We start from the raw sequence: 21,601 nt of genomic DNA, 5'->3' as shown, positions 1-21,601 counted from the left end.
TCCAGCGTTCCCAGTGTTGAGCTGGAAGCTGGATGCTCAGTATTTCCATTCCACGAATTATATTCCCTTTGACAAACAAGCAGGTTTTAATCATTATCTTAAAGCTGGTTTCTTTACACATATTCCCCATACATGTGCTGCCTCTCTGCTCCCTGTTAGTTACATTTATTTTCAACGTGTAACAAGTGCTGCTGCGCCCAGCAGTATATTTCAGCACCTCGGACAGCGACTAAAGAAGCTGCTGTCTGTTTCTTCTTGAGGCCTTTGGAGCTTTTCTTCAGTCTACTCCCTTTAAACTGAAAGGCATGTGAATAAAAATTGATCAATGCGCTCAGCCTATATACAATACAATATCTTTTATTAAGCGGGACATATAGGGATTCTTCTATTATTTCCACAATGTACATTTGGTGAGCAACGTCACTGAACATTAAATCAGTCAAAGCTACGCAGATTCCGAAATGGAGAACACACAATAATGTGAATATGTACTTTATAAATTATATATATATTTTTTTTTAATAAAAGGGCTCTAAGTCTTCTCCGGTGGCTGAAATATGTCGCCTTTTTTCTCTTTTAATAAACTCGTCGGCGGCCTACATTTGGCTTATTTTCAATATGTTCAGCATCCAAACGCAACACCATTGACAGCACAAAAACATAAAGAAAAGAACTTCCATTCGTGCAAAAAAATGCCTTGGGTATGAAAGCACTTCTTCTCTGGATGTCCATAATTCCATATACTTCACTTGGACGGAAACCATATATTCTTTAAGGCTATACAAACATAAAATAGAGCATAACACACTCGGCCTGTCCAGGACATCAGTTCCTCCACTCCTCATCATCTCCATCTTGTCCATTTCCTCCAGGTACACCCGTTTGTCTGTTGACAAAGTTTGTTTTCCCAAGCAAGAAAAAAATCCACATACCGGATAAGCGCACGCCACTGGCCGATCAATACGTTTAATCATCCAGATTGCGTTAAAGTTGACTGATGGATTTGAATATATGAAACTCCAAGGAAACGTTCATATTTGACTAGATAGTGGACGAGTGTAGGTATACAGATATTCGTCGGCTTCCTTGGCTGACAGTTATTTAAGTTAAAAATAAATGGCATGGTTTTTTTTTTTGTTTTGTTTTGTTTTGTTTTTTTTTTCCTGTTCCTCAACCTAAGCAGAGTCCAGTGCGACGTGGATCATCGCAGATTAGATTATAGAGGAAAGACTAGAAAGCCTGAGAAGGTGGAGTATTTCCATCCACCCATGAGGGTGCCCCGTTCCAGCTTCAGATAGACGCGGTCCTCCCGCTCAACCATCAGCAGTACTCCGTTGCTGGCCGCCTCTCTCGTAACGTCCTGGTCACCGGCGAAAGCTGATATAACCGGATAATCATTCTGCATCAGGTTGACCTGCGGGGAAGGGGGGGGGGGGGGGGGGAGCAGACACAGGCTTGTTCAGTTTTGCCCGAGCACTAAAATGTTAAAATGCTGAATGCAGATTTGATAATTGCTCACCTGTATGGTTTGTCTGTTGTACACCTTCACCACGTGAAAGCTGAAACTATATATCCCCCTTCTTGGAGCTTGGAAAACACTTGCTTTGAGATCGAAATGGTTGCCGATGTTCACTAAAACCTGTGACCAAAAAGGGCGCAGAATGAGACAGCGCTCTATCTTTTTTTTTTTGTTCTCCCCCCCACTCTCCCACTCCCCCCCACCCCACCCCCCCATGTGCATGCTTCACTTAACATAACAGCTGCTACTGTGTATTGTTTGTCTCTGCTACGCACAGTGACTACAGACAGACGTATCAGATATAGCCTGGTTCTGCTATGCCAAATGTTTTAGGCTGAACTTCAGTCGCAGTTTGGGATGCTTCCCAACGTGATGCGTATAACAGGCCGCTGTCCAAAGCCTTCAGCCGTGAAAACTTATTGGAACATCCCTACCAAAAAGGTGCACACAATGCATATGTAGATTCGGTCGAGGGCCTAACGCGCATATGTGATAAATGATCATGCATGGATGATCATCCTTTTTGGCAGCGCATCTCCAAATCACGCCAGTTACGCAGAGCATTTAATGAGAGGAGAAAAGCAGCATTGTGTTCTTTAGGTTGGAGATACTCGGGGCTCAGATCACACAGAGCGCGAGCAGTGATAGGAAATCAATGGAACATGACCTTAAACAAGTCATGTACGCCCACGGCAAATTTTAAAGGTGTAGAGAGGGAAAAACAATAAAAAAAGAAAACAGTAATAGAGCTAAGATATTGGGCCAAATCTGATTTAAATTTCACTGTGAGTGGGTTATGTTAGTGCTAAATTCTGACCTGGTCAAAATAGATGGTCATAGACGTGTTGCTCATCTCTGACGGCTCATGGTTGGTTCCACGCACGGCGGAAAAAGCCACCTTTGCCCCAGCGGAGCGGACTGATATGCCAAGTGAGGAGGTGACCGCTCCGTCCGAAGAAGGGTTCGAGTCGCACACCACAAGACACTTCCCTTCCAGCACGATGGGCTCCGTGTCGTTCTGGCCGAGGCAGAGAACCACGCCGCATCCCAAGAGGAGGGCCAGTGCCAGTATGGCACAGGGTCCCGGGCAGCGCGCTGGCACCATGGTCAGATCGCTGATCCCGTGCACACTGATACAACCCAGCAGCCCCTTGGAGGTTTGTTAGTATTCGATCACCTGGTCCAGACTTACTCCCTTCTCTCTTCCCCTCTCTCTTTTCTTCTATCTGTGATGCTCCCTCACTCTCTCAAACAGCCTCTGACACACAAACGCACTCAGACTCTCTCCGGCTGAGACTCCCCTCCCTCCTGTGCGTCCTCGTCCTCTTAGTTTTGGGAGAGTATTCAGACAACTGTTGTTGTAGATCCTGGTGGTAAGAGAAAAAATGAGAGTTTCTCATGTCAGACAGCATTAGGAGAAGGATTTAATATAGTTAACTTATTACACTTGGGTATAATTTGTGTGCGTAAAATGGCTATCGTGCGTAAAATGAAAGGCAGTCGCTCTCTGTTAAAGCCAAAATCCTGACAAATCGTGTTGTAGATATGATTACTCATTTTCTATTTGTCCGTTATTGATCAAACCAACTATCTGTGCTACTGCAGAGTGTTTCCTAACAGATCAGTGCGCAGCAGCACTTTGCAACAATTTATAATGTCAATGGAAGAGATGATACAGTAATCCTCTAACCTCGATCTAACTGATAATTATGGTGAAACAAGCACTTTGCAGATATTTCTGCTGAGAAAAAAAGGTAAATCACGACCTACCTGTGCCATCCATCCCGCTGGTGTGCTCTCTGTCTCTCACAGACTGTGAACTGAGCGCTCAGATCGCTGATGCAAAAAAAGCAAGAGTCTCTGGGCTCCCTTTCGAGGGACAACTCACGCCCATTCTTTGTGTGTAGCCACTGCAACAAGACTCCTCAGAAGTATCCCGCAATTAAGAGCACACGCGTGGATTAATGGGTTTGTTTTCATATTAATCAGATCAATGCTGTGAGCTCAGGGGCCCCTCAGGAACGGCAGAGATCACTTGCTCTCAATGTCCTGTCATTTATATGCTGTGGGTTTCTCATGTCTCATCCTGATTAATCTGAAATGAAAGGGGCTGCAGCGGATAACCTTGCTGCTGCATGGTACATTCGGCATGCATGTATATGTTACTAATTTCAGACGTAAACGAGCATTTTTATGAGTCCAATAAAGATACTCGTGCGCCATCCAGTGGTGGCATATTAATTGTGCAAAGATCTGCTTTTCAGAAGTACGTAGAAATATCAAAGCATGAAAGTGATTCAAATAATAAAGTGCAGTGGATATCTGGCTTGCATATTTTATTGATGGGAATCAGCAAATGATTTCACCCGTACGTCACACTTCGCAAACAAGCCTTGAGCAATGAAGGCAGGTGACACTTCAGAATATTCTCACTTCACAGAGAATGACCTGCACCTCTCTGTACCACCCTTAGCCTTTCTTTTGAATTCTTGACATGTCATCATCCTTTAAAGAGCTGCGTCTAGAGGGTCCCTATCAGTGCTGCACACCTCTGAAGGGCCCGACAGTGGGCTTGGTTGGACCTTTAATGAGCTGTCATTTTCCTACTTTAAGATATGCTAACTGGCCACATTATGCTTGGCACTCACATTCGCAGAGGGAAGTACTGTATAGACTGTTTTCAACTTCATGCAGCCCAAGTAAATAGTAGAAGGAGAAGACATAACTTTTTGCAAGATAATTGATCAGGAGTGGAATTTGAATTTTTGAATGCGAGCAAACAGAAAGGAGGAGAGGACAGAACTGGATCTTTCACTTAAAGGTATTGAATGTCTAGAGTATGTGTTTAAATTTCTCCAAGTTGCTTTCATTAGCACCAGATCTTTTCTTTCTTTCTTTTTTTAAATATTATCCACATGACTTGCAGAGCAAAGAAAAGACAAAAATTTTAGACTTAATCATGGTGATCCTTCCCCTCTTTCTCAGCCCCACATTGCACTGTCAGAGCTGACTGACAAACCATGCGGAAGAGTGACATCAGGTAACCAAGAGTCACAACTGACCCCGGGCCTTCAGAAGGACATATAGCTACAGAAAACATCAAATGTCAAGTAGGGGAGGGGGGGGCGGGGGCATGCAAGGGAAAGGGATGTGGTCTACATGGCATTACCATACCAGGGGCTGCCGTTGCCCTAAAAGGGACTTCACTTCCATCAGGGAGGCTGATCGGCGAGACTGACAACAATGTTATGGTTATTTTCCCTGACAGCTAGCAGAGCCTACTGGCTTCCAGGAACGGGGAGGTCGATTATGTGATGGGTCTTAAAGCGAGCCATCTGCTTTTGCAAGGAAAAGGACTTAGCTTCAGTCTGGTTGGTTTTGTGTTCTTCTCTACAAATAAAAAGTATTTATATCAGCACGATTCCTCTGATTTAGATTTTTGATTCATGCATAAGTGATTTTTTTATTTATTTTTCTCTCATATACTTTATACAGTTTGTCCCAATACTTCTTTTGCAAATATCATGCACTAAGAATCAGCACCGCCATATGCTTCATGAAGTCTAAAATACCCACTTTAAAATAAATATCTCTCTGTCCATCTGTCTGCCTGTCCATCTGTCTGCATGCAGCTATCAACGTGTCTGTATCTTCATATTTGAAATGAGGTCAGACTCAAACAAGTTCATTTGTGAGCTCTCTCCCTCTCTCTCTCTCTCTCTCTCTCTCTCTCTCTTTCTCTCTCTCTCTCTCTCTCTCTCTCTCTCTCTCTCTCTCTCTCTCTCATTGCAGCTCTAAAAGAAACATCTGACAGCGAGGGAGAGAGATTGTGTTATGTCTCTCCTGCCTTACACCAGGAAGGTGTGACCTCTATCTTAGCATGTGTGAAGAGACAAATAACATCAATCTGGCCTGTTCCTCTCCTGCTTGTATTGGGCTAACACCCTGATGAGGAATTATATTGCTAACCCTGAGAAAGGTTGCAGCAGACTGTACTGCACCTGCTAGAGCTTACAGTAACTGGTATTACTCTGTGTGTATGTGCGTGTGTGTAGTCACATTTTAGAGACCAAAATCTGCTTATTCTGTTCTGTTTAGGAACAAAAAGTAGGTTCTCACAAGATAAACTGTCTAATGTGATAGTTTTTGAATCTCCAGGCAAAGAAAGTAAATAACTGCAGTACGCATGTCCATATACTAAAATGTATCTCAACAAATTTTTCCAGCCTCATGTGAAACATATGTTTTTTTTAAAAAAAAATCTAGGTTCAAAATAATCAAAGGTATCTCTTATAGTGATTGTTTCAGAAACAAAGTGTTACACAGATGTATTGTGTTGCAACAGAATGATGAGGATAATATATTAATTATTTTCATTATCAATAGTTTCAATATCTTAACCAGAAGTTATTGAACATAACACCGAACATATCTTTGAATTTCTTAAGAAGAAAAACTGTTCAATAAGACAAAGCAGTGCAGCAGATGTAGTGTGTATATGTCTCTATAGCTTCTTGCAGCCCTGCAGTCTGGTTAGGCTTTTATATTCAGGTTGAAACAACCACCAAAAAATTAATATAAATAAAAAAAAAGAAAATAAATGTAAACGGCCAGATAAACAGGTTGTATGTGTTTTTTTATGCATGTGTACACTGTATCCTATAGTATAGCCCCATCTTTCCTGAATCAAAGGTCTAAAAACACTCACAGTCAATACTTTTGTGCTGAGGTAAAAATTTGAATCCCGGACTAAATTGCAATGGAGCATTGTTATGGTATGATTTTACTACTTTTGCTCAAGTTAAGGATACTTAAGTTTATGAGTTAGAACTTTGAATTGCTTTGTTGTTTGAACGATTCTTAAGAATTAAACTCACCTCGCCTCAGAGAATTGACACATACAGTACCAGAAACTGAGAGTCAGCATATCTCATCCTCTGCTGCTTCAATTTTGACCATTTTGTTTTTAACTTGCCTCTTGTGAATCCCCCACCTTATTGGAAGTGCAGTAGTAAATCAATGGTGTGCTCCTTTAATTCATCGCCTTTCAAATTACAGCAACCATGCAGAAAGGTGACCTGGTTACTGTGACGCCCCTCCCATTGTTTTGGAGGTTGTCCTTGCCAACATCAGTAGTTGGACCGGTTACTCTAGTTTGGTGGTGTTAGTTTTGGTAGTGTTTGTTGGAAAGCAGCAAGTGTCCCTAATTAATTTGGCTTGCAAACCCATTCTGAGATTTATTATGCAAGCTTCCCCTTTGTAGGATGAAGTGGTTGATCTCAATCAGAGATTGTACCTTGAGCCTGTCGCGCATCAGGATGTCCAGACATAATTGGTACAATTTGGTTAGGTAAGTGAGGGTCAAGAATAATTGCAGGGAGGAAACGGTATCCTTCAGATAGTGGTATTGGTATTGGTAGCTTGGCCTGGTAGCTTTGTAAACATAAGCACTACAGTTCATGCTTTCCTTGTGAGCTTTGTTGTAGCTTGGTTCCTACCTTTGGGTATGCTACTTTGGTGGGAGTGCTAAGTGTTAAAGCTGGAGTTTTGTGAAGGCAGGGCAATGAATTAGCTTTGTCTAGCGGCAGGCAATGGTTTGTTGGACACATGGTAAGCCTTGGTGCTCATTTTGGGAGCAAAAATTTGATAACATACTTTGGGTCAATGGTTGAACTTGCGCTTTCCTTTGTTCCTGGGGAAAAATACAAATCTGCATTCTGGGATGTCAAGGTGGAACCTTGATCTTAAGAGGGGGTGTGATGCCCCCAATTGGTTGGCATGGGAGAGTCATCAGCTGATGCTGTTCACCTGGGCCTTCCAGAGAATAAAAGCTTGCCAATGTGCTCACTTGTCCTCTCCCTTCCATCTGCTGATATCTATTTGTTTTGCTTTAGCACATACAACACTGCCACAGCACATGTATCACTCATATATGCACTGGTTTCATGACCAAACTTACAGATTTTCACACCTCATTTCTCTTATGTTTTACTTACAGTAAATTGCTTCTTTTTTAGTATAACTTGTGATCTCCCTTATTGTTACGTTCATTGAGCCAGTTTGTGACAGTCACTGAAAGAAAATCTAGCATCCTATGGCCAGCAGTATTTGAATTACATCTGTCTTTTTAAAGTCAGACAGTATTATTTCTATAGAGTTTGTGACTTGAACCAATTTAAAAATATATAATGTATCATTTCTGTACAGTCTGATTGAAATAAGTTTTTTTCGCTTTTATTTTGAAGGCAAATGTACCCCTCCCCACCGGAAAAGTTGTTTCTGCTCGTGGACGGAACTTGACTGGACGTCACCATGGCGACTGGACGCGGACAATTAAGATATTTAACGCTATCACATTAATTCTTTGACGTAGCGATGGCTACAAAGAGAGAGAACAAACTCTATTTATATAGCTAACTTGTGGAGTTTACATGGACAGGTTTGTCTATTTTGAATCGAAGTTATCCTCCGTTGCCTGTTAGCTAAACCGCTGTCAAACAAACTTGGCTCTTGACGTTATATGGCCTCCCTGCAAATATGAATGATTTCGTATCTGTCTCAAAGGGTTCGAGACCAGAGAGACAAATGTCAGTTTCAAAACAAGCTACTTTCAGAGTGCGGGCAGTGAGGACGTTCAAAAGAGCTGACAAATCATCTCAGACCTCGATGGAAAGGTAATCTGTCAGAACATGCTCATATTTTCACCATTCAACACTTGAGACAGGCTGTGTTCAGAAACTGTGGCAAGTCAGTGCTTTATTGCCGTCTAAGTAAAAGGATTTATAGACAGTGCCTGCAGCAAAACACAATAAAAGCACAGTAAAATCAATACGGGTGAAAGACACTTCACTACATGTTCAAATTAAGGAATCGGATTCTTTCCCCCACTGAATGTAGGCACTAAGTGCAACAATGAAACACCAGGCTTTCCGCAAATGGCTATTTTCACCAAGTCCTTGTCTGTTATTTAAGTGGGAACTGCCAAACAAGAGTGTCTATTTAGCAATTTTTTTTTATCATCATTGAAAGTTTTCAATTTCATTGTCTCAAGAGCTCAATAAGCACAACTTTTAAGCAAAAAAAAAAAAAAAACTGGCCACAGTTTGCTGGAAGAATTTGTCTAAAACAATAAAAACACCTGACTCACTTGCCTTAAAAGTGCATGGCACATTATTGTAAATATGTAATTTTAGATTAGTGCTGGATAGTAATGAACATTAAGTCTATGAAATATACATAAAGAAAAAACATAAGAAAAAAGTGAAAAATGCCTCTCATTTTCTGTGCTGTTGCTTGTTTTGTACCACAAGCACTCTAAAACAAGAGATTTTCAATCTACACTGCCATAACAAACGGTAATGGCTGCAAATCCTCGCATCTGAGAAGCTGGTACCAGAGAATGTTTGGCATTTTTATCCTTGCAAGTGGCTGTGATTGCAATGTTGGTGTTTGGTGGATCAACTACCCACCACTTTTGTTCTAAGTAAAATATTAAAAACAGCTACTGGATGGATTGCCACGAAATTTTGTCCAGACTTTCATGGTCGTCACAGGATGATTTCGATGCTTCTCTGACTTAACCCGCCATAAGTTGTCATTTTGTTTTTTAGTGAAATGTTGTGACAAATATTGAACGGATTGCTGTGAATCTTTGTCTGAGCATTCAGGGCCCTAAGAGGAAGAATCCAACAGACTTTAGTGATCCCTTGACTTTTCCTTTAGTGCCACAATGAGGTTGACTTTTGTGGTTTAGACTGAAATGTCTTAACAACTATTGTCATGTAACAACTCTGGTGATCTGTTAACTGTTCGTCAGCTCAATATTTGTTCACTTTAGTCCATCAACCTCAGCTGTACTTGGTATTTAGTCTTAATTAGCAAATATTTGCATGCTTACATACTAAACCAAAATAGAAACTACGTACCATCAGCATGTAGCAACATAGTATGCTAATGTTAACATTTAGCTTGAAGCACCACTGTGCCTTACACCCTCACAGCTGCTGGCCTGGCAGGAGACTCTTAGTTGTGTTGTTGATTATTCAATTATTTAGGTTGTTGCTGATAATTTTCAGTCGAGCCATTAATCCACTAATGATTTATTTATGATTCCTTTTTAGCTGTTTATATATAAAGATATAGATTTAGATGTATATAAGGACTATTTATAATCATTTTATAAATTGTAAAATCCCAAATAATTTTATGGTAAACCGGTTTCCACTTGTGACCGACTCATTCAAAGCCTAGTCTCCTATTTCCAAACTTGTAGAACTGCCAAACATGACTTAGAAAAGCGCTTCTGCATTCTGACAGCTCCAAATGTCAGCCAGAGGTTAACTATTTAAGCCATTTGAATTTTAAAGCTGAAATATGTGACATTCCCTGTGTGAAAATTACACCAAATATGATTTATTCATTTAGTGTCTCATTTGGAATTTGTTTCATGTGTTTGTTGATGTGCAGTGAAATGACAGTGACTGACCAGGCAAGAAATATGAACATGAATATATTACTCACTCAAGTCATTTAATTGGAATCTACTGGCTTCATTAACCAGGACAGGTGCATCCAGACAAACCTGATCAATAATTCTCTTTAACAGATATGGAGAAAAATGTGACCTTTTGAAGTATTTCAACACACTAAACCACACAGATAGGTGTAATAATGATAATTAACATTACACATAACAGATTATCCAAACATACTCATAATTACCAAAGAAAGACAAAAGCCCTAACATCAATGACTTCAGCTTTCATATGGATGAGTGCTTGTTCACAGTTTGGCTCTCACTCACGCTTTAATTCATCACTTCCTGCACAGCGAGAAGGGTTTTTTTTTGACACCACACTTGCTGCTTCTCCTGGGTGTCAATTACAGAAGATGTGACATTCTCCTCTTTTGTTTTGAGATTTAGGTGAATTGTTATATTGAGATCTTGTAAGAGCTCTTTTACAAAACAGCGAGTCATTCATATTGTTCACAATTAGGTGGTGTTGTACCACATCCACTAAATGAGAACATCAATGTGGGTCATTTCATTTTCTTCCCAGAAGTGTATGATAAAATTGCCAAGTAGCTTGGTGAGAGCACATTTGTCTCATACACTTGTGCCTCTAAAGAACTACATGCTGAGCAACAGGTGGCATGAAAACACTGGTGTCACTTCCTTGTTCTGATGTCTAATTACCTTTTTCGCAGACTGCCATCTGAGATCCTGATTAAGATTCTGTCATACCTGGATGCCTCCGCTCTTTTCACCGTCAGCCATGTCAATAAACTCTTCTACCGGCTTGCCAATAATAAGTAAGTATCAGCCAAGTCTTGTTAATTCAACATACATGGCGTATTCTACAAATGAGTATATGTTTATCTAATCCAGCAGTCAGTAAAGACAGTATTCTTTCATGTCAGGGAATATCTGAACACTGCGCTGCACAAAGAAATCCCTCCTTGTCAGGTTATTTCTGTCCATACCTGAATTCTCAAACTGAAATAACTCTGCCACTGCAGTATAATTTTGCAACTAACAATTGTTTTTATTATAGATTAATGTCTTGATCATGTTCCTCCATTATTTAATTTATTTTTTGTTGTCCAGAAAATAGTGGAAATTTCCCCAGAGCCCAAGTTCCCTGTTTTGTTTGACCAAACAACCCCAAACCTAATATATATTCAGTTTACTATCATAGATGTCTATCAAAATAATCACATTTGATTGGCTGCGCTTAGGGAATTTTTGTTTAAAAAAAAATTACTTGAACAATTTTGAGCCTGCAAGAACAGGGAGAGAAAATGACTGGTGGCAGGAAATGGTCCTGTGGTGTGTGAGGGTAACCAGGAGAGAGCTTGGGTAGGTGTCTTGTTGGGTGACCAGCAGCTGCTAACATCACTTCATAATATTGTAAAGTTTCACATATGAAGAAGCACCAAAGCCAGTGGTGAACAGTTATAAGAGAGACTAATTTGCAGTTAAGTTCGATGTCCTGACAGGCTGTAATTTAGAATACATAATTAAGGATTAATTAAAAAAAAAAAAAAAAAGTGCAAAGACGGTCAGTATAAGACAGCTGCCCAGACTCACTACTGAACTGGCTCTATACTGTTCTGTGGTGACATCATATGACACAGTGTTTTTCAAGGCATTACTCAAAAATCCCATCTTTTGTATGAATTTCTAAATTTATGGCTTTTAAAGCACCAAGTAAATAAAAATGCTTCTTTTTTTTTTTCTTTCAATGAAAACACAAATGACGATATGACATTATATTCATTTGTTTCATTTGATTTTCTCTCACTGCAATCTCTCACCTGGAGTGCTCTGTGGAACAAGATATACATAGAGGAGTTTGGCAAGAAAAAAAAGCAGAAATCCAAGTGCATGGATGAGTTGCTGCTGAAGATGGCCACAGTGGAGCTGCAGGATACCGCTGCTGGCTACTGGAAGTGGCTGTTCTTCAAGACTGTAGCCGCATGTGACATGAACAAGGGGAAAAGACATCTTGGACTCATCAGCCGTCACACTGGGCTGCCCAGTCAGACAGAGCAGGTTCTCAGGTAAGAGATGGAGCCATGCTAAAAAAACAAAACAAAAAAAAAAAAAAAAAAAACACTTTTGAAAACCACTTAGATGAAGTACCTGGGGTGCATGATTTGTTTAATGTAGCAGATCCTTGATTTCATTCACTAGGTACTTGAGTATCCTGAGAAGTGCTGCTTGTTAGTTAAACTAATCAAGCACTTATCATGTATTCTCTTCAAACATTTCAACATCTCCGCTACTGAGGTGAGAAAAAAGGGCTCATTATTTCCTCCGGAATCCTTGTGTCACTTAGTTTTGTATTTTACAGCTTGATACGTTTACCTCCTGTTTGGTCTGTCTGACTCTTTTACAATTGGAAGCAGCTTTACAAGGTATCATGGGAACCCCTGCACTGGCTGTGGTTAGTAAACAGTAAAACTTTGGAGATCCTCCCTCACTGTGAAGGCAGCTCAGGGGTAGACTAGAGGACAGTTCAAGCCACTGGCAATCAAAAACAAAGCATGGCTTGTTTTTCATATCGCACTTAATGACACTTTCTTATTAAAGGTGAGAAAGGAGGTCTCTGTCTGAATGTGATGTCTGCTCAGGGGGATGCCAGCACGCAGGGGAAAGCTCCCTCTCCGCCTCCACCGCGGTTTCTGCTGTGTTTTTATAACCTCTGATTAGAGGCTGTGCAGCACTCAATTTTGAGTTCTGTGGCAGTCGCTGTGGTACAGAGGGGAAGTAGAAATAATTGTGTTCCTTGCAGAGGCTGTCTGAATTGTTGAAATAAATTACTTAGCCCCCCAACCCATCATCCACAACACACACATGCATGCAAGCACACTTTCTCCCTCCTCCCACCAACTCAGACAATTCCCTGTGGGGGTTTGTCTGTTAGAAACACTGAGGAGCATGCGATTTACCTTGGTAATAATCATCACAAGACATCACACAGACAGACAATGAAGAGTGAAATCCCCTGGGTCATCTGGAGCCTCCTGGGCTGCTCCAGTTTTTAGCTTTGTTCGCCATTTAATTGATATTGGATGGTGCCTCAGCGAGACACTGGCTGCATCACAGTAGGGGCAGCTCTGAATCACAGTTTAGACAGAATTGGATCAAGAGATTTATCACAACAGCTGCGGTTTCATTTCATTCGCTGCATATCATTTCATTAGTGAGAACAGCTAAACTGTAGTCATACTACTCCCTACTATTGTCAAAAGAAAGGTAGCAGACATTACTTTTAAACTTTTAGTTAGCATGATAAAAAGAGCAAGTGTCAGCTTTACCCAACACTGGCCAATTATTTGCATTGTATTAACTTCAAATAAGTGTCTTGAATATTTGGTTTTTGTTCAATATGTGCAATTCACTGCTGTCTTCATGCGGCTATCAGGGAACATCCAGTGAGTTACTTCCCACTTTATGAAGTAGAGAGGCTGTTAATTTCAGGTTTGTTTGTGTTTGAACCAACCGCTAAGCTCCCAGCCGCTTTCCCTTCTGTTACTTTACACGGTATATTAACATTAGTATATGCAAAAGCTCCAAATATCTGTCACATCATATTCTAGAAACTTGCACGTCACCTGGGAGCTGACAGTCTCTGAGAAGTCAGGGCATGAGGGCACATTGGAGCTGAGCTGGTCCCGATTCTGCGAGACTTCTGTGTCTCTGTGCTGGAGTGGAGGACGCTGCTTGCCCAGCTACCAGCAGATTTCCACCCTTCAACTTCACGGCGTCAGGAGGATTGCCCTCAGCTGCCCCGGCCTAAAGAAGTAAGAGACTAGGTGTCCATCTGTCTGTTTCCTCTTTTTCTCTGAGTAAAAAAAAACAAAAAAAAAACACTATGGTTGTCGTTGCTTGCTCTGTCAGACCTGGCTGGAGGTCCCTCATGGCCAAGTTAGACATGCAGACTTTAACTAAAAGCGCGCAGGTCATTGGTCAGGACAGACTGGTTGAACTGAAGCTGCTGCAGCCGGGAATCATCGTCGGAACCTGGAGGGTAATTATGGCATTTTGTAATTGTTATGCATTAGTAGCTGGAAAAGTGATATATGTGACATTTTTAGTCTCAAAATGACTGATTTAGCAGGCGAATGTAAGTGGTGGCTCTCTTTGCAGGACCAGTGCTCCGTTGCCTTCATCATGTTCACCCTCCACTTCCACAGACTAGTGGAAAGAAGCGTCCAAGGATCCTCAGTTTGGTAGGCTACACTTGACCAGGCCCCTCTTATTCACATGCTTACGTGGCGTGCATTGTGTCACCATCACATTGTTAGGGTTCAAATTCAACGGATGCGATAACTGACAGGATTTATTTGATGCTGCTGATGTGACCCATCTATGATGCACTGCAGGGTGAGAGTTGATGCGTCAGCATGAGTGGCGCCTGTATTTCACCAGCACAGAGGACAATGTGACTGTACTACATTTTATATAAAGAAGACTATTCTTGTCATGTATCACAACACCAGTGATTTTAATCTTTTGTCATCAGGATACAACATACAGTTGAATGTATTCATTAGCAGAAAAAAGAGAGAGTTAATTAGTTGGATAAATTAGCTTTAATGTTTAGTTTGAATCAAACCGAAATTTGAATTTCCAAACCTTGATTTCATGACCCATGAGGGGGCCCCAGGAAAAACATTATATTAATATTTTCATATATTTAAAATAAATAAAATCACTCTTTGGTTAACTTGCTCACAACTCATGTCCACACTCTGACATTATTAATAGACAATATTTGAGTCACGAGCCACTGGCCCAAACCGTAGCCTACAGTATTCACATTTTATTTTCCATGCATCTGAAAAATAAAAAAGTAATTCAGGTTGTATGATATTTAGTACTGGAGTTGCTGTGTGATCTAGAAAGTGACTCACTGATCATCTGAGAGGAGAGACAAAGCACCAGCATTACACAACATTCTTGACACTTGGCTACATCTATTGTGAGTCTTGCACTTGAGCAAAGTGTGGACATAGCCCCCTCTTCTGGTCTCTTGTGAGAGCACAATACAGTTATGGCACATTACGATTACAGTCCACTGAAGTAATAAACCTCAGAAATGCCTGAATAGTCAAACGCCTTTTTCTTAATGTTCTCCTCACGCAACATAGTCAGCTTGTAATTGACCTTTTTTTACTTTCTTCTCTCTCCAGCCCGTACATGGAGCCAAAGGTCAAATCCCCTTTTGATGACATAGACCCCGAATACGGTCTCCATGGTTACCGACTACACATTGCTCTCCACGACACTGGATGCAAGCTCATGTCTGCAAGCTTTTCCCAGCTCTTCTGCCGCAGAAGTAATCTATTTATACATCTATATATCTATATATACTAAGTCACATTGTGAAATGATGGCAGCAGAATATGAACTGTACAGAACTGTATGGAACATTTAAAGACTCTGATCAGAGTGGATGTGATTCATAAATCAAAACTTGTAATAGATTAATATTTATAGTTTTTTTTTATATTTAACTCTGTCATATATACTTAGACTTGGGCCGTAAAACCTTTGCAGCTTTGAAATTTAAAAACCCTTTACTATCTATGTTCGCACAGAAAATGACTTTTTAATTTGATGCTTTCAGATTTTAGCTCATAAAGCATTAATTAAACATGTGACGTTACAACTACTGTAAAGTGCTAATTATTATAATATAGACTTTCTTGTTTTGTGATGTTGTCTTTGAGCAGCTCAGATCTGTGACGGATTCATCCGGCTGACTGCCATTAGCAGGACAAACTTGTCTCAGCACACCCCTCTGTCAGGCTGCATCACCCTGCCCTGGAGGTGTGAGGCCCTGCAGGGCGCAGTAGAGGTACTTATGTGCAGTCTACTGTCAGCTACTCACACACTGTTCTACAATGTGTTATTAGAGGAAAAAAATGCATGCCCTAGGCGTCCTAAGTATGTTGCTGACAAGTGGTAAAAAGTGCTGAAAAAACAGAAAGAGACTATGTGCAATTTTTATACAGACCTATTAAAAAGTTAATTTTAGAATTACAACGGTGAGAGGGGCCCAAACCACTCTCTCGGTTCTCAGGGATAAGCAGAATACAGTTGAAGTCTCTCATTTTATCATAAGATTTTATTATTTTACTTGATGTATTAGATGTGATGCTGGATAAAGATTTTCAGGACCTTGTCATACTGTAGTATTCATAGTAGTGAAACTCAAATGAAATCCCAGCAGTGATCTTGACACATGTTTACCTTTCTTCTTCTTGCCAGAATTGCTGCATCATGAGTCTGACTCTGCTGGATGAATTCAGGAAACCCTTTTGGTGTGTCAGCTCACCTGTTTCCATGCAGCTGGAAAAGACAGCCATTTCCTATGACTATGATGGTGAGCACTTCCTGATTCACTATCTGGACTCAGACGGTCAGGTGAAGATGAAACTTGTTTGGATGAAGGAAAAGAGGCAGTTTGTTGTCATCAGTTTAGTTATTTATGTGAGTGTTTTTAACATCAACAAGCATTTTAGTAGAGATTACTGAGCCTGCAGTATTTCTGGAGGAAGTTTTGAGGTTTTCTTAGCTGCTTAATATTGTTTAAATCTGGGTGACACATGCACACCTCCACACACCCTAAATTTCTCGCGGCAACTCTGGAATAGATATGCCGGTTTCCAGCTAGCATGGCACACATCCACTCACCGGAGGAAGTGTCCCAGACCTCAGCTCACCAACCCCTGGCAAAGTCCACCTTTGTATATGTGGGAAAACTGATGTGCTGTGTGTTGTGTGTTTTTCGTTGTCTGCTGGCGGCTCTTTGAGTTTACTCGTTGTTAGTTACTGTATATAGCTAAAGGTCATGTGATATATTTCATGGGTTATCTGGGGAAAACTAAAGCCATAACCTAAACTAAAACAATCTCTGTCTGAGCTGATTCTGACTGGCACGCTGGATCCCCGATAAACTACAGCATTTTAATGAAACAATATTATATCTTGCTCGTGCATTTTAAGGTATATACCACATAGTTGCAACAGCCCCCTCCCTCTGCCTTGTGTTCTGTGTCTCTCTATGTTGACAAATTAAGGCAAAATACCATAAATGAATCTTTTAAAAAACATTACATCTGTATGCTCATATCATATCATCATATATATGGGGACAATAGATGTTTTTAGTGGTTAATAATAATTTCAAATTAAACTCATATCCTTAAAACTGCAATTTATTAAATCACTTATTTTGTACCTTTCAAAAAACCTACTGTTTGCCAGACTAAAAACACTTTTTTGTCTTTAAATGCTTAATAAATTCACACATTTTTAAATGGATTCATAAAATAATTTGTGATTGGCTATGTCATTGACTTTCTATTTTTATACCAAACCTTCCTTTTATTTGTCTCTTGCTTCTTGCAGTTTAGGTTTACCCTCACTCTCTTGTCTTTACGTTGCAAAATCATTTGCATCTGTTTTATTAACTAATTAATGCATTTTTAAAAGCACTACAAAGAGACATGATTGAATAGAAATGTTAATGGAATGTTTGATTACTATTTTATAATATAATTACTGAAAGCTTTCTGAATTATATAATTTAATTGTAATTTATAATGTAATAATGAATACTCCACTGATCAGTTTGGATCATTTGGTTAATTAAATGATTATAATAATATTATAATTACTCAGTTTATAATTATTCTAGTGACTCACTCCAGATGCACACAGTTTATACTCTATATAGCCGACACCAAAAAAAAACACATTGTTTAATAAGACAACTTGAGACTGTTAGTTCAAGGTGCTTTGACTCAATTACTATTACAAATATTCAAAGGTCCTTCTTAAAGGAATATTTCATCACTTATAACGCCATGATGCAGTAAAAAGTTTCTTTAGTTTGGTACATCCTTTGTTACAAGTTAATAATACTTCTGTTGACAGGAAGCTATATGGACAAACGTTTATAAATTTAAAATATAAGAACATTTTGTTGGTATCTAAGTCATGGCCATGGAAACATACGCATGCAGACGTAGATGTTTATCATGTTGATAACTGTCCTGACCCTCTCTAGCCCCAGTCGAATGCACATTGAATATGTAATCAATTTCTTTACTCAATATTTAATTAGAAACATAAGCTTAGGTGATGCAGGTCATTTTGCCTCATACTGTACTACTACTACTGTGACAAATTGAAGCAAAATGAAGACACGCTTTAAATGTATATATTGAGAGTTCAAGTTTAGATTAAAAGTTTTGTATAATTTGCACAAATCAAGTTTTGTTTCCTTATAGCATGACATGACATTTACCTTAATAACCACATTACCTCAATTGCATTGTCAGACATTATGCTATCACTTTTAGATGAAAATTGAGTTTAATGTCCACACCCTGGGCAAGTCTCACTACAGCGATAGAATTAGTGTGGGAGCAATTGTTGGAAACTGTTGCCATGCTGCTGATGGGCCAGCACTGCTGATGGCAATAAAATAAGGCAGGCCTCTAGATAATAGGATTTCAGAGGCTTCCCCTCCTTTTTTTTTTCAGTGAGGGTCATCATAACCTTGAAAAGATGCTTATTTTTCCAAACACATCACCAACTACATTGGCACTGGATCCAAAATCATTTGGGGAAATGAGCCAGAGGGAAAAAGAGGAGCAACAGTATGTGTGATGAATTGTTTTTTGTCGTGAGCTTCACAATTGAATTGAGACAAAAACTGTGATGGGGAGATAGACACTGTCTGAATCATAAGGACCCCGTGTGTTGTCACATTTTTAATGTTTCACAGACCTCATGCTCTTTGACTTCATCCAACACTGGGCTTGTCCATGGTGTCAGAATGACCAAATAATTAGATGAGAGCCGTATAGAATAACACTGGATTGCTGCCTTGGACACTTAATACACTGACAAATTACATGACATTGACCATTACATGACTGAATGATGTGCACCATGTATGACTTTCAGCTTACAAGTGTGTTACAACACATTTCCATCACAGTGACCTTCATACTAAGGCTTGCTGTCACATCAACTGTTGCAAACTGCCAATCCCTCATTCCCATTTTATTAGAAAAACCAGGAGCCAAGGGTATTGTTAGCTAGTAATGGACTCATAGGAACATATAGCCAGTTATACAGATGTTTGAGTCAAAGTAATGGCTAAACAAGGGATATAGGTTTTGGGGGACAAGGACCGTGGAGCCTTGACTGAAAGTACTATATAATCTACCTCTGGTAGTGCAGAAAATATTAAATTAATGCCCCTGGAGATATTTGTCTGTGAAAAATTATAATCACAATTACTACAAGCATGCAAATTCAGTTATTTCAGTATTTAATGTATATAGTTCTCCAGTAGATGGCTCTCTTTGGTAAACAATGAAAGAATCAGTAAACAGCACAGTGATTTAGATTTTCTCCATTCTTTCAATCTGTCTGAAGGTAATTGCAGAGAAAGCTGTAAATGTCTCATAACAATGTTTTTATCAGCACAATATGAATGTCTTTTCCGTGGATCATTTTCTGCTCTCTTCAGCGAATGCGTTGTGTTCTCCTTTTCTTTCTCATGTTGTTTTTCTCTCTCTCTTTCTGCTCTTTTGCAAAGTAATTACAAGCCTGTATGTTAATCAGAACTTATAAAGCCTTTAACACCAAATAACGATTAAGAAAGAATGGGTAAATTTAGTGGCATAAAGCTTCATTAAACTCATCTTTCTTAGTTTCCTCACAGGCTAATCTTGGAAGAAAATTGCTTCCATTTTTAGCCTTTAATTCTCTCCCTTGTGAGTGACCAAACTATTCAGCCTCAGAAGCCAATGACAGTCCTTATTTAGTCTTCCCATTTGAAGAAAACAGTCAACTAATGAAATGCACCAGGAGGGAGCTTGATTGTGTGTTAGTGTGTGTGTGTGTGCACGCGCATACATGTGTGTTTGTGTGCGTGCAACAAACATGCAGGCTTTTGTTTTTTATTTCATTTACAACAACCTTCTTAAATGACACTGCTGTCTTAAAAGATTATTAGAACTCAATTTACATTTCCCAAAAGACTGGGAGATAATCATAGCTTTGCTCTACACTGATGAGTGCAAAGCCTTTACTTTTCCTAACCCCTTATTACGCAGTTTGGTGAGTAGGTGAGGCCTAAAAAGTTAATTGTGCTTGTAGTGATCAAAAAAACATCAACCACAACAGCCCAAAGCATGAATGCTAAAAAATCTTCCATTAGAAGCTGCATAATCTATAGCGAAAGTTGTTTTGTTGAAGCCACAAAATAACAGATGGCTAAGGCATTTACGTTACTGGAGTTGAACTCTGCTTCCACTGACCAGCAGTCACCCTCCTCTCTCTTATCCACCTTCTTTATGTCTTCTACTCTTTTGATCACTCTAGAGAAGGAGAACTGGATAGTGGGGAAAGCTTCAAGGGGTGACAGTATTATAATAGGTTCGTGATGCCCAGTAAGATCTTCCCTTTTAAATGGTGCATCAAGACCAGACGGGTGTGGAGAAATCCATTTATATCAAAGCTGCTGCCTGTCCTGTGGCTCCAAGAGCTCAATGAGCAGTATGAGAGGAAGAGTGCTGTCCCTGCTGCATGGGTTCCAGGGTTGCATCAGTCTGCAATGACAGTAGGCATACAGTAGGATAAATGTAATGTTACCTCATATCCCTGAAGTTCAGGTAGAGGATGATGTAGTTCTCCTTGCAGTAGAGGTGTTATTCAGTGGTAGAAGGTATCTAAATACATTTAGTAGTAGTATTTCAGTACAATACTGAGGTGTTTGTAATTCACTTGAGTAATTCCATTATCTGCTGCCTCATATTTCTACTCCACAACATTTTGTGGGGAAAGATTATGCATTTTACTCTTTTTATTTATCTGACAGCTATTGTTGATGTTGACATATGATACAGAAAAACAGTAAAACCAGCCAATATAAAGTTGCTGAAATTACCTCAACAATATTAAAATGGTGCTGTGTTAATGCATCAATAATTAACCACTCAGAAATGGGCAATTCTGGATTTTAAATACCTTAACTCATCATATTCTAAGTACATACTATATCTTCTTTGACTTGAGTACAATTTTTAAAGGATTTTTACTTGTAAAGCAGTTTTTACACACTGTGGTACTACTTTCTCTTAAGAAAAGAATCTCGCATGTTAAGGAAAATAAACCAGTTAAATTGATAAAATTAAAAATGAATTGACCCTCTGAATCACCACTTACCACTCACATCATTACAGTACATTTAGTCTGAGGGCACTGGATTTACTTGGCATTCATCCTTGCACAATGTCTGCTCCCATGGGTCTCTGTGTCCTTTACTCTTCTCTAAATTATCTATAATTTTGGATAACTGGGTGGTGAATGTTCTTTGTGTCAAAAAATAAATTACTCGCCACTATTTCTCTCTCACTTTCTCAGTGTGTGTGCCAAAAAGTGTGGTAGGGGGATGGGTGGCGGTGGCATGAGTCAGCGCATTATCCGGTATACTGTAGAAGCAGTTTCCGCAATTTCACATGGTTCACTAGTTTGTATTACCCTCA

The 21,601-nt window shown here is 39.7% G+C and overlaps 2 protein-coding genes across 3 annotated transcripts; one reads left to right on the top strand and one right to left on the bottom strand.

Annotated features, from left to right (window-relative positions):
- Positions 1 to 341: 341 nt before the first annotated feature.
- Positions 342 to 3,605, bottom strand: cbln2b (cerebellin 2b precursor). The gene is made up of 4 exons (XM_056363690.1): positions 3,290 to 3,605; positions 2,337 to 2,886; positions 1,520 to 1,639; positions 342 to 1,414 (listed from the first exon to the last, which is right to left on the bottom strand). Exons 2-4 carry the CDS (start codon positions 2,622 to 2,624, stop codon positions 1,217 to 1,219), a joined length of 606 nt encoding a protein of 201 aa, XP_056219665.1. The 5' UTR covers positions 2,625 to 2,886; positions 3,290 to 3,605; the 3' UTR covers positions 342 to 1,216.
- Positions 3,606 to 7,815: 4,210 nt separating this feature from the next.
- fbxo15 (F-box protein 15) lies at positions 7,816 to 18,202 on the top strand. 2 transcript variants are annotated; one of them, XM_056364588.1, is made up of 10 exons: positions 7,816 to 7,958; positions 8,084 to 8,193; positions 10,727 to 10,831; positions 11,843 to 12,082; positions 13,625 to 13,828; positions 13,926 to 14,055; positions 14,175 to 14,257; positions 15,221 to 15,366; positions 15,764 to 15,888; positions 16,302 to 18,202. In XM_056364588.1, the coding sequence occupies exons 2-10, from the start codon at positions 8,105 to 8,107 to the stop codon at positions 16,566 to 16,568; spliced, it is 1,389 nt and encodes a 462-aa protein (XP_056220563.1). In that variant the 5' UTR covers positions 7,816 to 7,958; positions 8,084 to 8,104; the 3' UTR covers positions 16,569 to 18,202. The 2 variants fall into 2 exon arrangements, with proteins under 2 accessions (XP_056220563.1, XP_056220562.1); XM_056364587.1 differs by having other exon boundaries at positions 7,816 to 8,193.
- The last annotated feature ends 3,399 nt before the right edge of the window (positions 18,203 to 21,601 follow it).

Source organism: Seriola aureovittata, chromosome 20, assembly GCF_021018895.1.
Source record: "Seriola aureovittata isolate HTS-2021-v1 ecotype China chromosome 20, ASM2101889v1, whole genome shotgun sequence".
Taxonomy (NCBI): Eukaryota; Metazoa; Chordata; class Actinopteri; order Carangiformes; family Carangidae; genus Seriola; species Seriola aureovittata.
This window is presented reverse-complemented; position numbering and strand designations above follow the sequence as displayed.

Excerpts from the sequence above, each read along its gene's own strand:
- fbxo15 (XM_056364587.1), top strand. The coding sequence starts at position 8,057 with ATGAATGATTTCGTATCTGTCTCAAAGGGTTCGAGACCAGAGAGACAA. Across the intron at positions 14,056-14,174 it reads TCATCGTCGGAACCTGGAGG|GACCAGTGCTCCGTTGCCTT; the intron begins GTAATTATGGCA and ends CTCTCTTTGCAG. Across the intron at positions 15,367-15,763 it reads CCAGCTCTTCTGCCGCAGAA|CTCAGATCTGTGACGGATTC; the intron begins GTAATCTATTTA and ends GTCTTTGAGCAG.
- cbln2b (XM_056363690.1), bottom strand. The coding sequence starts at position 2,624 with ATGGTGCCAGCGCGCTGCCCGGGACCCTGTGCCATACTGGCACTGGCC. Across the intron at positions 1,640-2,336 it reads TGACCATCTATTTTGACCAG|GTTTTAGTGAACATCGGCAA; the intron begins GTCAGAATTTAG and ends TTTTGGTCACAG. Across the intron at positions 1,415-1,519 it reads ACAACAGACAAACCATACAG|GTCAACCTGATGCAGAATGA; the intron begins GTGAGCAATTAT and ends CCTTCCCCGCAG.